This window comes from Orcinus orca, chromosome 3 (genome assembly GCF_937001465.1).
Source record: "Orcinus orca chromosome 3, mOrcOrc1.1, whole genome shotgun sequence".
In the NCBI taxonomy this organism is placed as follows: domain Eukaryota; kingdom Metazoa; phylum Chordata; class Mammalia; order Artiodactyla; family Delphinidae; genus Orcinus; species Orcinus orca.
This window is the reverse complement of record NC_064561.1, coordinates 15,731,548-15,744,277: the sequence shown is the minus strand read 5'-3', so window position 1 is coordinate 15,744,277 and position 12,730 is coordinate 15,731,548. Positions and strand designations below refer to the sequence as shown.

General features: G+C 62.7%; 1 protein-coding gene across 3 annotated transcripts in view; it reads left to right on the top strand.

Annotated features, from left to right (window-relative positions):
- Nucleotides 1-12,434, top strand: part of OBSCN (obscurin, cytoskeletal calmodulin and titin-interacting RhoGEF) — a 146,700-nt gene extending 134,266 nt beyond the window's left edge. Inside the window, exons 87-101 of one of the 3 annotated variants that reach the window (XM_049708314.1) lie at nucleotides 4,749-4,946; nucleotides 6,000-6,096; nucleotides 6,425-6,546; nucleotides 7,080-7,192; nucleotides 7,349-7,517; nucleotides 7,668-7,755; nucleotides 8,198-8,398; nucleotides 9,130-9,190; nucleotides 9,697-9,774; nucleotides 10,137-10,309; nucleotides 10,399-10,425; nucleotides 11,178-11,330; nucleotides 11,420-11,465; nucleotides 11,600-11,677; nucleotides 12,027-12,434. In XM_049708314.1, coding sequence (XP_049564271.1) covers nucleotides 4,749-4,946; nucleotides 6,000-6,096; nucleotides 6,425-6,546; nucleotides 7,080-7,192; nucleotides 7,349-7,517; nucleotides 7,668-7,755; nucleotides 8,198-8,398; nucleotides 9,130-9,190; nucleotides 9,697-9,774; nucleotides 10,137-10,309; nucleotides 10,399-10,425; nucleotides 11,178-11,330; nucleotides 11,420-11,465; nucleotides 11,600-11,677; nucleotides 12,027-12,284 — 1,862 coding nt within the window. In that variant the 3' untranslated portion in view covers nucleotides 12,285-12,434. Of the gene's footprint in view, nucleotides 1-1,565; nucleotides 3,512-4,748; nucleotides 4,947-5,999; nucleotides 6,097-6,424; nucleotides 6,547-7,079; nucleotides 7,193-7,348; nucleotides 7,518-7,667; nucleotides 7,756-8,197; nucleotides 8,399-9,129; nucleotides 9,191-9,696; nucleotides 9,775-10,136; nucleotides 10,310-10,398; nucleotides 10,426-11,177; nucleotides 11,331-11,419; nucleotides 11,466-11,599; nucleotides 11,678-12,026 lie in introns of those variants that run through there. The other 2 variants (XM_049708315.1, XM_049708316.1) reach the window with 2 other exon arrangements.
- The last annotated feature ends 296 nt before the right edge of the window (nucleotides 12,435-12,730 follow it).

The following is a 12,730-nucleotide window of genomic DNA, read 5'->3' as shown; positions in this document are numbered from 1 at the left end:
AAGGAAACGGGAGAGAGACCCCTGCCGCCTGGCAGCCTCAAGTGCTGTGCCGGTGGCCTCAGAGCAGGGTGCCTACATGCCCTCGTGGGGGCAAAGTGAGCGGAGCATGGGGGTGCATTTAGGAGGAGTGAGCCAGCTGTCCAGTTCCGCTGGACTCACTGTCTTGGCTCAGCAAATCAGGCAGTGTGAGGCCAGCAGATGGGGCCTTGCCCAGGTTTGGGCAGTCTCTGAGCCAGGGACAAGCCTAGTGCCACTGAGTCTTGCGTGAAGCAGGAAGGCAGGCCTGTGGCCCTGAGTAGGCCACGTCTCCGCGCCTCAGCTTCCCCGTGAGTTAAGGGGGCATGGCATTTCCCCTTTACCGGGTGAGGGTTGGAGGAGGCAGGATCTGTACTTGCTATGTACCCCAAGGTGTGGCCACACATCTCTGGGCCCATGCCTGGGAGTAACTGCTCCTGTATGGAGCTGTGAGTTAGACAAAAGCAAAGCTGAACAAGAGACAGACAAAGTCCTAGTCATTGCAGGCAGCTGGTGACAGCACTGAGTTGTCACCATATGCATGCCGGGTCCCTCTGCCTGAGCCCGAGAGGAAATGCAGGTCCTGGGGCCCAGGAGAGCTGTGTGTTACTAAATGTGTTCCTGCTCCCTGCCTATTACTCATTGCACCCTCAGCACCTGGCAAGGTCAGGCGTACTGGTTGGCATAGGAAGGCCTGGGCTGACTGGTGGGCTTCTGACTCTTGGCTCTGGGCAAGTTTCGAGCCCTTTTCAGCCTTGTCTGCACCTGTAAAAGGGGGTCAGACCCCTCCACCAGAATTGCTGCAAGGTCGCTGGCCAGCGCCCCATGCACACTCACGTGCAAATGGACTTGAGTTCTATCTCCTCGTCCCCTTCCATCCCCCTCCTGTTTTGGGAAATGGAGCCCAAGAGGGAGGCGGACTTGTCTGAGGTCACACAGCCCATGACTGGCCAAGCCATGCCTAGAGCCAGGTGTCCTTGCCGGGCCTCACATCCCCAGACCTGGAGGCCATGAGCACAGGCCACGGGTCAAGACTCTGACATTCCTCCTGCGCCTGCGGCATCAGCTGCCCAGCCTGTCCCTAACCGAGGATCACTGAGGCACCTGCCGTCTGAGAGCCCCTCTAACCCTCACCACCCTCCTGCCATGTCACAAAGCACAAAGCACTGATGGGCTCAACAAGGAGGGCTGTGTGGCTTGCACCCCTTCATTAGCTCTGTAAGGAGGGCTGGTGTCTCCAAAATGAGACAGCCGTAAACAAGGAGGGGAGATTGACACATGACATTACAAACCAGTCTGGGGTTTGGAGGTACCTGCGTGATACAGCATGGGCCTCCCCTGATGCCTCAACCCTCATTTTGAGATCTGTATACTAGAGCCTGAGGTTGGCCAGATGAGACTCTGTGCTTTGTTTCTTTGGTTCTCTGGATGGGGATCTGGAGGTCCGGCTTAAGCCCATGTGTAGGAGTTAGTTTATGCAGTTTCACCACTTGCTTGCTTGTACATTAACCTGATCTCTCTCGCTGGCCCCCGAATGTGCTGATGGCAAGGGCGCTGGGTGAGGCTGTGGGTCTCTGTGCCTATCTCCTCTCGGCCCTCTCCCCACAGAGAGGAGACGATTACCACTGTGGTGAAGAGCCCCCGTGGCCGACGCCAGTCCCCCAGCAAGTCTCCCTCCCACTCCTATCACCCTGCCAGCCTGCCCAAGCCAGGCCTGTTGGCCCCTGAGCTGCTGCCCTCGCCAGGAGCCAGCCAATCCTGCAGGCCCGAGGCAGAGCCAGGCTGGAGGCCCACTGTGCCCACTCTGTACGTGACGGAGCCCGAGGCCCACGTGTCAGCCCTGCCCGGGGACGCTGGGCCCCAGCCCAAATGGGTGGAGGTCGAGGAGACCATTGAAGTTCGGGTGAAGAAGACTGGCTCGACGGGCGCGTCTCTGGCCAGAGAGACGCCTGGCAGCTCGGAGGGGCTTCTCTCCACACTGCCTGGCAGGATGCCTGGAGGAGACCCCAATACAAACAACTCCAACAACAAGCTGTTGACCCAGGAGCCCCCAGCCATGGCCAGTGTTGGCGAGCCCCTAGTCTTCCATGTGGAAACGGGGCCAGGGACCCCTGAGCTTTCCCCTCCCTGGGCTGCTGAAGAGGAGGCACCCCTGGAGGAGACGGAGGAAAGAGGTACCTACCAGATAGAAGAGCCCCTGAGTGCCGATGGTCTTCAGGGCCGGGACCCCAAGATCCTCACACACAACGGCCGTGCACTCACACTGGCTGACCTGGAGGATTACGTGCCCCAGGAAGGGGAGACCTTTGGCTGCAGCGGCCCCATGCCCAGTGCTTCCGATGACCCGCCCTGCGAAATCTCAGTGCTTCAGAGAGAGATCAGCGAGCCCACCGTGGGGCAGCCCGTCCTGCTCAACGTGGGGCTCCTGCCAGGTTCCCAAACCTCCCCTGGCTTCTTCACACGCACGCCAAGCTCCCGGGAGGCGTTTCCATCAGGGCCGCAGGACCTTGGCCCCAGGGGCATCTCCTTCTGCTTTCAGGAGGCCCGGGCTGGAGGTACCATGTCCCGGAAGCCGTCCTTCTGCACTCAGGTTCAGCGCTCTGTGGACAGTGGCCAGAGCAGCTTCAAAACGGAGGTTTCCACCCAGACGGTCAGCTTTGGGACAGTGGGGGAGACTGTCACCCTGCACATTTGCCCGGATGAGGACGTGGACCCTAGCCCCTCCCAGGGCTGAGGCCAGGACCATCAGGAGCTGGGTGGCTAGGATTGAGACGAGAGACTCTTGGGGCTGGGACACCCCTGACTAAGCTGCCGTGGTTGCAGGGGGCAGCAGAAAGAGGCAAATGGCTTTGGGGCCGAGGACCCTGCCTGGCACCAGCCTCAACTCACCTCACAGCTGCCCTGGGTTTTCAACTCAGGAGAGAGTCCCAGAGCTGGCACCCCTCGGACACGTGTGCTCTGACCCTGCCCTGGCTCTCCAACAACTCAGGACACCTCCCTCCCCTTCCTCCCTGGGTGCTTCCTACCTCACAGGACTCGGTCTTCAGCTGAGGACATTGCACACATCTGTGATCTCAGAGTGTACCGAAGCTGCTCTGAGAGCACTGGCCGGAGTGACTCGCAGACTGCAGCTCTGGCTTCGGGGGCTCCGGACACAGGGAAGGCACTTGGGCATCTTTCCTGCTCCGTTCATGAGGCAGTGGCTGCCACATGGGCCCTGTCTGCCCCGGCTTAGGCCCCCGTCCCAGTGGCCAGGCCTGGCACAGCCCTGCCTCTCACCCAGGCTGGGGGTTCCAGCCTCCCTCTCGATAGGGGGCTTCCCCCAAGCCACATCTTACCCGTGAACGTTTTTTCTTGGCCTCCAGGAGGCCTGTGTGGGGCCCAGCTCTACAGACCCTCCTAGGCCTTTTCTACAGGGTGGACCAGGGTCTCTGTGTGGGAGCAGCCCCCGTCAGTCGGCCCTGATGATGCTAATAAACTGGTTCCTTGCACTGTCTTTGCTCTGCTCTTTTTTGCTTCTCCACCTGGTGACTCCGATGACTCGGGAGGGAGGGGCCCTCCTGGCCTGGCCCTGGAGACCAACCAGTGGACAGCCCAGGCCCTTTCCGTTGACAGCCCTGGGTGGACCCTCAGCATCGACCTGTGGGTCCTGGCTAGTCCTGGGGATCCTGGGTGGAGACGTGATAGTTCGCCTGTCCGGCTTGCTCACATGTGGGCTAAGGGGCTGGTGACAGGTGCACAGTGTGGCTGGGGCAGCGCAGAGTGGTTGCTCCTGCTGGGGGCCTCCTGTGCAGCTGGGTCCTTTGTCAGGACAGACATGGGGGTGTGATGTGTCAGGGGTCCTGATGACCTCCTTGGAGTGGGGAAGGACAGGATGGTTGCCCCAACGCCATAGAGGGCAAACGGATGGCAGCCTGCCCAGTTGCCTCTTCAGCCTGGTGGGCCCTAGGATACAGAAGATCAACAGGAGAGGGGCTCTGGGGCAGGGGAGAGCTCCGTAAAGGGGGACCTTCTAGAAATGGAGTGGTGGGCATCTCTGAATGGCCACACGGGGATGGCAGCCAGGTGGAGGAGGGAGCTGCGCTGAAGGCTGAGGGCAGGAAGCCGAGACACAGGAGGGTCTGAAGGTTCCCGGGGCTGTCACCAGGTGAGACTGTAAGGGTCTGGGTCAGGCCAGGCTGCAGGTGGAAGGGAGAAAGCTGCTGGGTGGAGGACAGGGGCTGCCCTGGGAGGGCAGGAATGCAGCCTACCCTCTGAGGAGTTCGTGGCTCCTAATCTGGCATCTGGCTGTGCCTAGCTTCCCTAGACTGTGGGGCTGGGTCCACTTGAGCCTGGGCGACCCAGTACCCTAGGATCCAGAGCGGGCTACGGAGCAAGGCCAGCCCCAGGATGAAGGGATGAGACTAGCTGAGACTGAAGGGCCACCCAGAGTGATGGGTGGGAGTCCAGCCCAGCTGCCCCTATAGGAACTGACATCCTTGTGAGGGCATGTGTGTAACACCCTGCGGGTGGACCAGCCCTGAGCTTGCTGCCTGGAGTGCCATCTCCCCTGGCACAGTCTCGGGATCCCTTCTTCTCTCAGGGACCTCCACCTTCGGCCCTTCCTGCACCCAATGTGTGGCTGGAGCAGGAAGGTGGGAAGGGTTGGCTGGGGTTGGCTCATCTGGGCAGTATCCCACTCCCCGGGCTCAGGCCAACCCTTATTCCTATGCGTGGACCTGCCTCTCCTACAGATGCTGCCATCGCACCCCCAGGTGCTCTGGGGCAAGTGGACCAGGAGAGCACATCCATCCAGAGGGCACTGATGTGCCCTGAGGCTCCGGGACCCACCACAGGGGAACATACCAGCCCCGGCCCCAGACCTGGGGGGCCACCTGAACTCCAGGAGGCCGGCCAGAATCCCCCAGGAGTGGAGGCTGGGGATGCATCCGGTGAGGCCTGGCAGCAGGCTGAAGGCAAAGTACCACCTGCTTCCAGGACCACCCCCCCACCCCTAACCTCCCCTCCGTTCTGACACCAACCTTGGTTAATTTGGGTGCCCATCCCATGGGGGTGAACTAGCAGAGCCTGGGGACCCCCGACATTCTGATGGTTCCACATGTTGGGGACCCTGGACAAGGCCCACCCCTCACTCAGCCTGTGAAACTAGAGGGGTGGATGGGTTCTGGGAGGTCCTTCCCACCCTGAGCATGTCTGTCCCAGGAGCCAAAGGCCTCCTGTGGTCAGCCCTCAGGGGACAGCTTGGGTACCCTGTGCTCCTGGGAAGGTGAGGAAGAAGAGGGAACAGAGAGTGAGAGGAGGAGGAGGGGAGAGATTAGGGAAAGAGGTAGAGAAGGGGAGGGGGGAGAGGAGAGGAGGGGGGAGAGGAGGGGAGGGGGGAGAGGAGGGAAAGGGGGAGAGAAGGGGAGGGGGGAGAGGAGAGGAGGGGGAGAGGAGGGGAGGGGGGAGAGGAGGGAAAGGGGGAGAGAAGGGGAGGGGGGAGAGGAGGGAAAGGGGGAGAGAAGGGGAGGGGGAGAGAGGGGAGGGCGGAGAGGAGGGGAGGGGGAGAGGAGGGGAGGGGGAGAGGAGGGAAGGGGGAGAGGAGGGGAGGGGGGAGAGGACGGGAGGGGGGAGAGGACGGGAGGGGGGAGAGGAGGGAAAGGGGGAGAGGAGGGAAAGGGGGAGAGAAGAGGAGGGGGGAGAGGAGAAGGAGGGAGACCAGGAGGACGAGGGGAATAGGAAGGAACAGTAAGTGAGCAGTGCCCCAGGCAGACCAGACCCCTGGAATGTTCTATGGGGCCCCTCCCCCCAGCCCAGGGGGCTGAAGTGCACTTGCATGGCTGGAGCTCTAGGTTTGCGGTCACGGATCCTGTGCTCTTGGAGCCCCTACTCTGGCTGTCCTCCCCTCCTCTGGGCCCTGGAGGTCAATGCAGAGGCAAGTCATGAGGGATTGTCTCCAGCCCTATCCCAGGCTCCGTCTCACTGGGCCCCTTGCCTCCCACCAGGCGAGCCCCAGAAGGTGCCGCAACGTCTCTCCCACGAGGGCCTGGAGCAGAACTCTCGGGCACACGCTGAGGTCCAGGAACGCGTGGTGCCCATCCGGTAACTTCCCCAGCTGGCTGGGGCATGAGGGGACATCCTGGGGGCAGGGTCGGGCACGGGGACAGGAGAGTAAGGGGTGGAATCCCAGCACCCCTGCACTCTCCATTCCAGCCCCACTCTAAGCCCAAGGGTAGGGCAGGGAGGAGAGGCCACCCCTGGAGCAAGGGAAGTTGGGGGAGCTCCCTTCTCACCCAGGGCTGGGGCCCCTTTCTGTACATCCCCTCCCAAAGAGTCTGCTGCAGCCCCCCATCTTATCTTGAAGCTCTGCCTCCCATACCCCAAAAGTGGAAGGGTGGGGCAGACAACTAACTCCACTCCATGGCCCCAGGATGGAGGGCGCTGCCTGCCCCAGGGCAGGTGCAACGGAGCTCTGGGACATCCACAGCCACGTGTTCACAGAGACCAAGCACAGGACGTATGTGTACCAGGCCAGCGACATGTATGCCACAAGTAGGTGGCGGCCCGGCACTTTACACGTGTGCCCACCATGCCCTGGGCAAGGGGGGACATTTGCATGGAGGGGCCTGCAAAGCCACCTGGCATGGCCCAGCCTTACTGTGGCCAGGGCCCCTGCTCCCGCTCTCCCTGTGTCCCCTCAGAAGGCATCACTGGGAGGGGAGGTGCAGCCAGCAGTGACCTTTTCCCCACTCAGAGTTAGCATATTCTGTGCAGCCTGCCCTCAGAGAGCCGAGGTTGAAGCAGGAGAGACAGGGGTTAGACTGAAGGAAGCACTTCCGGACCATCAGGGGCCTGGGGGAGTCAGGATGGGGTTACCTTCACTTGGGAGGCAGGTGGGCTCTTTCACCCTGAGGTATATCTCGGGGCCTCTCTGCCCACCTAGGGTACCAGGACACACCTGGGGTTACTGCCAGCCCACCTGGGTCTCTGTGAAAGTAGGCCAGGGATCAGAGATTTCAACACAGGACAGGCTGTGGTGGGACAGAGCCAGGCTCCTTCCCAACGGCTCCCTCCCCTACCCCCAGGGCCCCCATCCATGCAGGTCACCATTGAGGATGTGCATGCCCAGAGGGGCAGCGTGGCGCAATTCCAGGCTGTCATTGAGGGCAACCCGCAGCCCACGGTGACCTGGTATAAGGTAGGGACAGGCCAGGGTTGGGGGCCTGCCGGCGGGAGGGGGAGTGTGTGAAACCCCACTGGACTGGACACAGCACTCACTGAAGGTCATGCTGGGCCGTGGTGCTGGGGTCACCCATGGTGGGCTGATGGCCTCCCTGCCCTCCTGTGTCTCCAGGACGGTGCCCAGCTGGTGGATGGCCCCCGGCTCAGCCAGCAGCAGGAAGGGACCACGTACTCCCTGGTACTAAGGGATGTGGCCCAGCATGACGCTGGTGTCTACACGTGCTTGGCCCACAACGCTGGCGGCCAGGTGCTATGCAAGGCAGAGCTGCTGGTCCATGGGGGTGAGTGGGGGACCCCTTCCCAGGCCTGTCTTGGCTCCACGCAGGCGTGTGGGGCTGTGAGTATGGGGGTCCTGTGAGCTCCCACAGGCTCGGGCACTGTAAAGTTGGGGGACAGAGAGACGGGGTGGTCATCTTTGCTCACACCTACAGCTTCCCCCTCCCTGGCTACAGGCGACAGTGAGCAAAGCTCTAGGAGGAAACTGCACTCCTTCTACGAGGTCAAGGAGGAAATTGGAAGGTATTGCCCGTCCCCCATCCCAGCCCCAGGAGCCTCACCCGCTGGACCCACGCCCCCTAAGACCCTCGTCCGCAGCCTCCCGGATTTCCTACCCCAGAGTTTCCATCCAGGAGCTCCCAGCCCTCCCCCCCACTGCACCCCTACAATCCCCACTTCAGCACTAGCAGAAGCCCACCCTGCCCCCCGGAACCCCGCCTCCACCGAGTACCTGCCTCCTCCAGCCCTCACCTTCTGGAGCCCCTGCCTCCTGCGAACCTACCTCTTTCCGGAGCCCCTGCCCGCAGAGTACCTGCTGCCGCACACCTGCCGGGAATTCCGCCCCCTCCAGTACCCACTGCCCCAGCCCCTGCTCTCCCGGAACCTCCCTTCTCAGGAGCTTTGCCCCCTTCCAAACCCCGTCCCCCAGGAACCCCACCCCCAACGCGCTGTACCCTCCTCCCAGGGGTGTGTTCGGCTTCGTGAAGAGGGTGCAGCACAAGGGCAACCAGATGTCCTGCGCCGCCAAGTTCATTCCCCTGCGGAGCAGGACACGTGTCCAGGCTTATCGGGAGCGGGACATCCTAGCAGGGCTGAGCCACCCGCTGGTCACTGCACTGCTGGACCAGTTTGAGACCCGAAAGACCCTGATCCTCATCCTGGAGCTGTATCCTGTCTCACCCCAAGGGTGCAAGGTGGCGGGGGGAGGGGGATGTGCCCCAGACACACAGGGGTCCGGAGGGCTGCGTGGGGCCTGTGGTTTTGGTGATCCCAGCCCTGCCTGCCTCACGGGGGCAGCCGGTAACTCTGGCGTTTCGATGCTTTGTGACTAACCCCCTCCCCGACCCCGAACACGTTGCACAGACCTCATAGCTCCTAGGCCTTTGGGCCAGGAATTTGGGCAGGGCTGCGTCCAGAAGGTCCAAGACGTGCGCCTGTGGGCTCCTCCCGCTGTCCATGTTGCCTTTCCAGCAGGAAGTCTGGACTTCTTACCTGGCTCCTGCAGGCCCCAAGCGCTGACGCTGCTTCGGATTCCTACCCATACTCCAAGGAGGGGCACACACCCTACCGGATCCATCTGCCACACTCGTGGCCCAGCTGAGGGTCTCTGAATGCCGTGTGTGCTCACCACACCCCCACCTCCCCAGTCAGCGTCCCCTGCAGGGGGAGGGGGCACACGTGGGCTCTGTGCAGAGGGGAGAGGATACCTCCACTCCCACTCTGCTGCTGCCCACTGGCCTCAGCCCCTCTTCTTGGGGCATCTTGTCCCTCACATCCTCCTCAACTGCAAGCACCAGCATCCCTAGAATAGCTCCCCCCGCCCCGAGATGAGACTCCCCCCAGGCGGTGTGAGGCCATGAGCGTTCCAGACCCTAGAGCTTTCCTTAACAGTCCCAGGTGCTCGTCGGAGGAACTGCTGGACCGCCTGTTCAAGAAGAGTGTGGTGACAGAGGCCGAGGTGACTGTGCTGCCTGGGCTGCCCACCCAGCTTCAGGGCAGCCTGCATGCCTGGCCAGGCCTCCTGCTTCCCCTGCCCAGACCACCTGTCCCTCAGACTAGCTCCCCAGCATAGTACTGCCCACCTCAGAGACCTTCTAGGGTATTCCAGGGCCTCACAGGGTGTTGCAGCTCCTGTCCGGCTTTCAGAGCCCTCCCGTGCCCGGGGCCCGCTTCTTCCCCACCCCAGACTGCACTGAGCTAGCTGGCCAGGCCTCGCCTGCTCTCCCAGTCGCCTCTTGCTTTGCACAGGCTGCTTCACACACCCAAACCTGCCCCGCCTTGGGGCTCAGAGGAATCCCCCAGCTACAGGGGTCCGTGAGGCTTTGCATGTGACCTGCCCTGCGGGACCACCGTCCCAGGCTCAGGTCTGGAGGGAATTGGAGGCAGTGTGGGTGGGAGCAGGCAGGGAGGTAAGTAGAGGGGGTTCTCAAGGCTGGCTCACCTGAGCACCAGCCTTTGCTGCAGGTCAAGGTCTACATCCAGCAGCTGGTGGAGGGGCTGCACTACCTGCACGGCCAAGGCATCCTCCACCTGGACATAAAGGTAGGTGGCTCCCTGGTGCCCCCAGAGCCCAGTGAGGGGCAGGTGGGAGCCTGGAGCCTATAGGCTGAGAGCGTGCAGGCCCAACACATCCAAATTTCCTGTCAGGATTTCCTCACCTCTGGGGACAGGGAGCTCACTATGCTATGACGGCCCCTTCAGGTGGGGTGCGGGTCCGATGGAGCAGAAGCTGTCCCCAAATGGCACTGAAACCTGTCCCCGGGGCTGCCCACTACCCCATGCTGGCCTCACCATCCTTGTGGGGCAGCCCCTCAAAGACCCTTGAGTGTCCTCCCCAGGCCCGGCAGCCCTGAAAGTCGCTTCCTTAGGGTACGGCCTCACCCACTCCCGACTCTGCCCGACAGCCCCCCAACATCCTGATGGTGCACCCTGCTCGGGAAGACATTAAAATCTGCGATTTTGGCTTTGCCCAAAAAATCACCCCGGCAGAGCCGCAGTACAGCAACTACGGCTCCCCTGAGTTCGTGGCCCCCGAGATCATCGAGCAGACCCCTGTGAGCGAGGCCTCAGACATCTGGTGAGTGGGGGGCACCCGCTCTCTGCCTCCTCCTCCCCCTCACCAGGCCAGGTCTGGGGTGACTCACGGTGGTGGTTTTTTTCCTGCAGGGCCATGGGGGTCATCTCCTACCTCAGGTGAGCAGACCCCGGCTCTTGTCGGCTATCTCCTCCAAAGCCGGCCCAGACCCCTCCTCAGCAGGCCCACGGGAAGCCGTTGAACTGCTGGCTGCTCCTCAGATCAGAGACCCGAGACCTAAGGGGCAACTATCTTGGGAACATGCAGTCAGCCAACTCCGATAAGGGGTTTCTGCCAAGTGCTTTTCGCACACACCCTGTCACAGAGGAGCTCTGCTGGGTCACGGGGCAGAGCACTGAGTTATTTCCCTAAAGGGTATAGGTAATTTGTCCAGAGCCCCCTTATAACAGTTATTGCTGCCCTGAGGACGCTGGTGGTGTAGACTGAGCCTGGATTTCCTCTACAGGTGGAGCCCTGATCCCTCCACCCCCGGCAAAGGCCAGGTGCCCCCTCCAGACTGACCCTTGATCTCTGCCCCAGGCTGAGCCTGGATCCCTACCCCAGGCTGACCCTTGATCCCTATCCCAGACCAAGCCTGGAGCCTCACCCCAGCCTGGGACCAGATACCCACTCCAGGCTTAGCCTGGATCCCAGCTCCAAGCTGAGCCTGGATCTCTGGGCAAATCTGAGACATATGCTGGAATTCTCAGGGCTGGATGACAGTGGTATTCAGAGGCATCTCTAGTAGGGCTGGGAGCCCCCAGCCACCACCATCCCCATGAGACCCAGCGCTCCCTGTCCTGGCACCCTGCCTCCCATGGACCCAGAAATTCAGGTCCCAACTGAAGGCTAGTCATGTCTCTGCTTTCAGCCTGACCTGCTCGTCCCCATTTGCTGGCGAGAGTGACCGAGCAACCCTTCTGAATGTCCTGGAAGGGCGGGTGTCCTGGAGTAGCCCCATGGCCTCCCACCTCAGTGAGGATGCCCAGGACTTCATCAAGGCTGCTCTGCAGAAGGCCGTGGAGTGAGTACACACGCCCTTCCCTCTGCCTGAGGTCCTCATGCTTGCCCCAGTGACCTCTTGGACTGATCCCGCCCTTCCTCTCTCCACAGGGCCCGGCCCAGTGCCGCCAAGTGCCTTGCCCACCCTTGGTTCCTGGTGAGTAGGCTAGACGCGGGCTGGCCTGGCTCACGGGGAGGGAAACTGAGGCCAAGAGGAATGGGGGCCTGCCTGGGCCACAGGGTGCACCAGGGTCTCCCCGCAACATGCCTCTCTCGCCTGGGCTCCCCCAGAAGTCTGTGCCTGCGGAAGAGGCCCACTTCATCAACACCAAGCAGCTGAAGTTCCTCCTGGCCCGCAGCCGCTGGCAGGTGAGCTGTGCTGCCCTGTGGAGGGGGCGAGGGGGTGGGGTGTGGAGGGGGTGGGAGGCCAGAGAGGGGAATGAGGCCCAGAGAGCTGGCTGGCTGTGTGTGCCCCTTCTGGGTCTGGGAGAGCAGGGAAGTGGGGCTGGGCATCCTTCATTTCAGGTCTTTGCTCCCTGAGACACCGGGGTGAGGTGGGGCAACATGCAACACCCCTGCCAAGATGGGGACACACTGGCAGAGCCCTGGGCCCACGTCTTTTAATGCCCACCATTTCCTGAGCACCCCTCTGGGCCCACCGAGAGCTGGGAAGGCAGCGGGCAGCCAGCTGACGACCCCCTGTCCTCCACAACCCCAGCGCTCCCTGATGAGCTACAAGTCCATCCTGGTGATGCGTTCCATCCCGGAGCTGCTCCAGGGCCCGCCCGACAGCCCATCCCTCGGGGTGGCCCGGCACCTGCGTGGTGATGTCAGTGCCTCCTCCAGCAGCTCTTCCTCCTCCGACAACGAGCTGGCACCATTCGCCCGGGCCAAGTCGCTACCCCCCCTCCCCGGTGACCCACTCCCCGCTGCTGCACCCCCGGGGCTTCCTGCGGCCTTCCGCCAGCCTGCCTGAGGAGGCCGAGGCCTGCCCACCCGCCGCAGCGTCGCCCCAGGGTGCACAGCCACCAGCTGCCCTGGGCTGTGTGCCCCGGCAGAGTGTCATCCGAAGCCTGTTCTACCAGCAGGTGGGGGAGGGCCCAGAGCTAGGGGGCCTGTCCGCAGGCAGCAGACGGCACCCCGCCCGTCGGCGGCACCTTCTCAAGGGTGGCTACTTCTCGGGCGTCCTGCCCGGCCTTCGAGAGCCACTGTTGGAGCACCGTGCGCTGGAGGAGGTGGCTGCCAGGGAGGAGCAGGCCACCCTGATGGCCGAAGCACCCTCCTTTGAGACCTCCCTGCGGATGCCCAGTGCAAGCACCCAGGAGGCCTCTGGCTTCAGCCGCTCCCTGGACCTTGACGGGCGGAACACAGCCAGCCCCTCTGCCAAGGCCTGCAGCAAGGGGCAGTGTTCCGCTCTGGGCC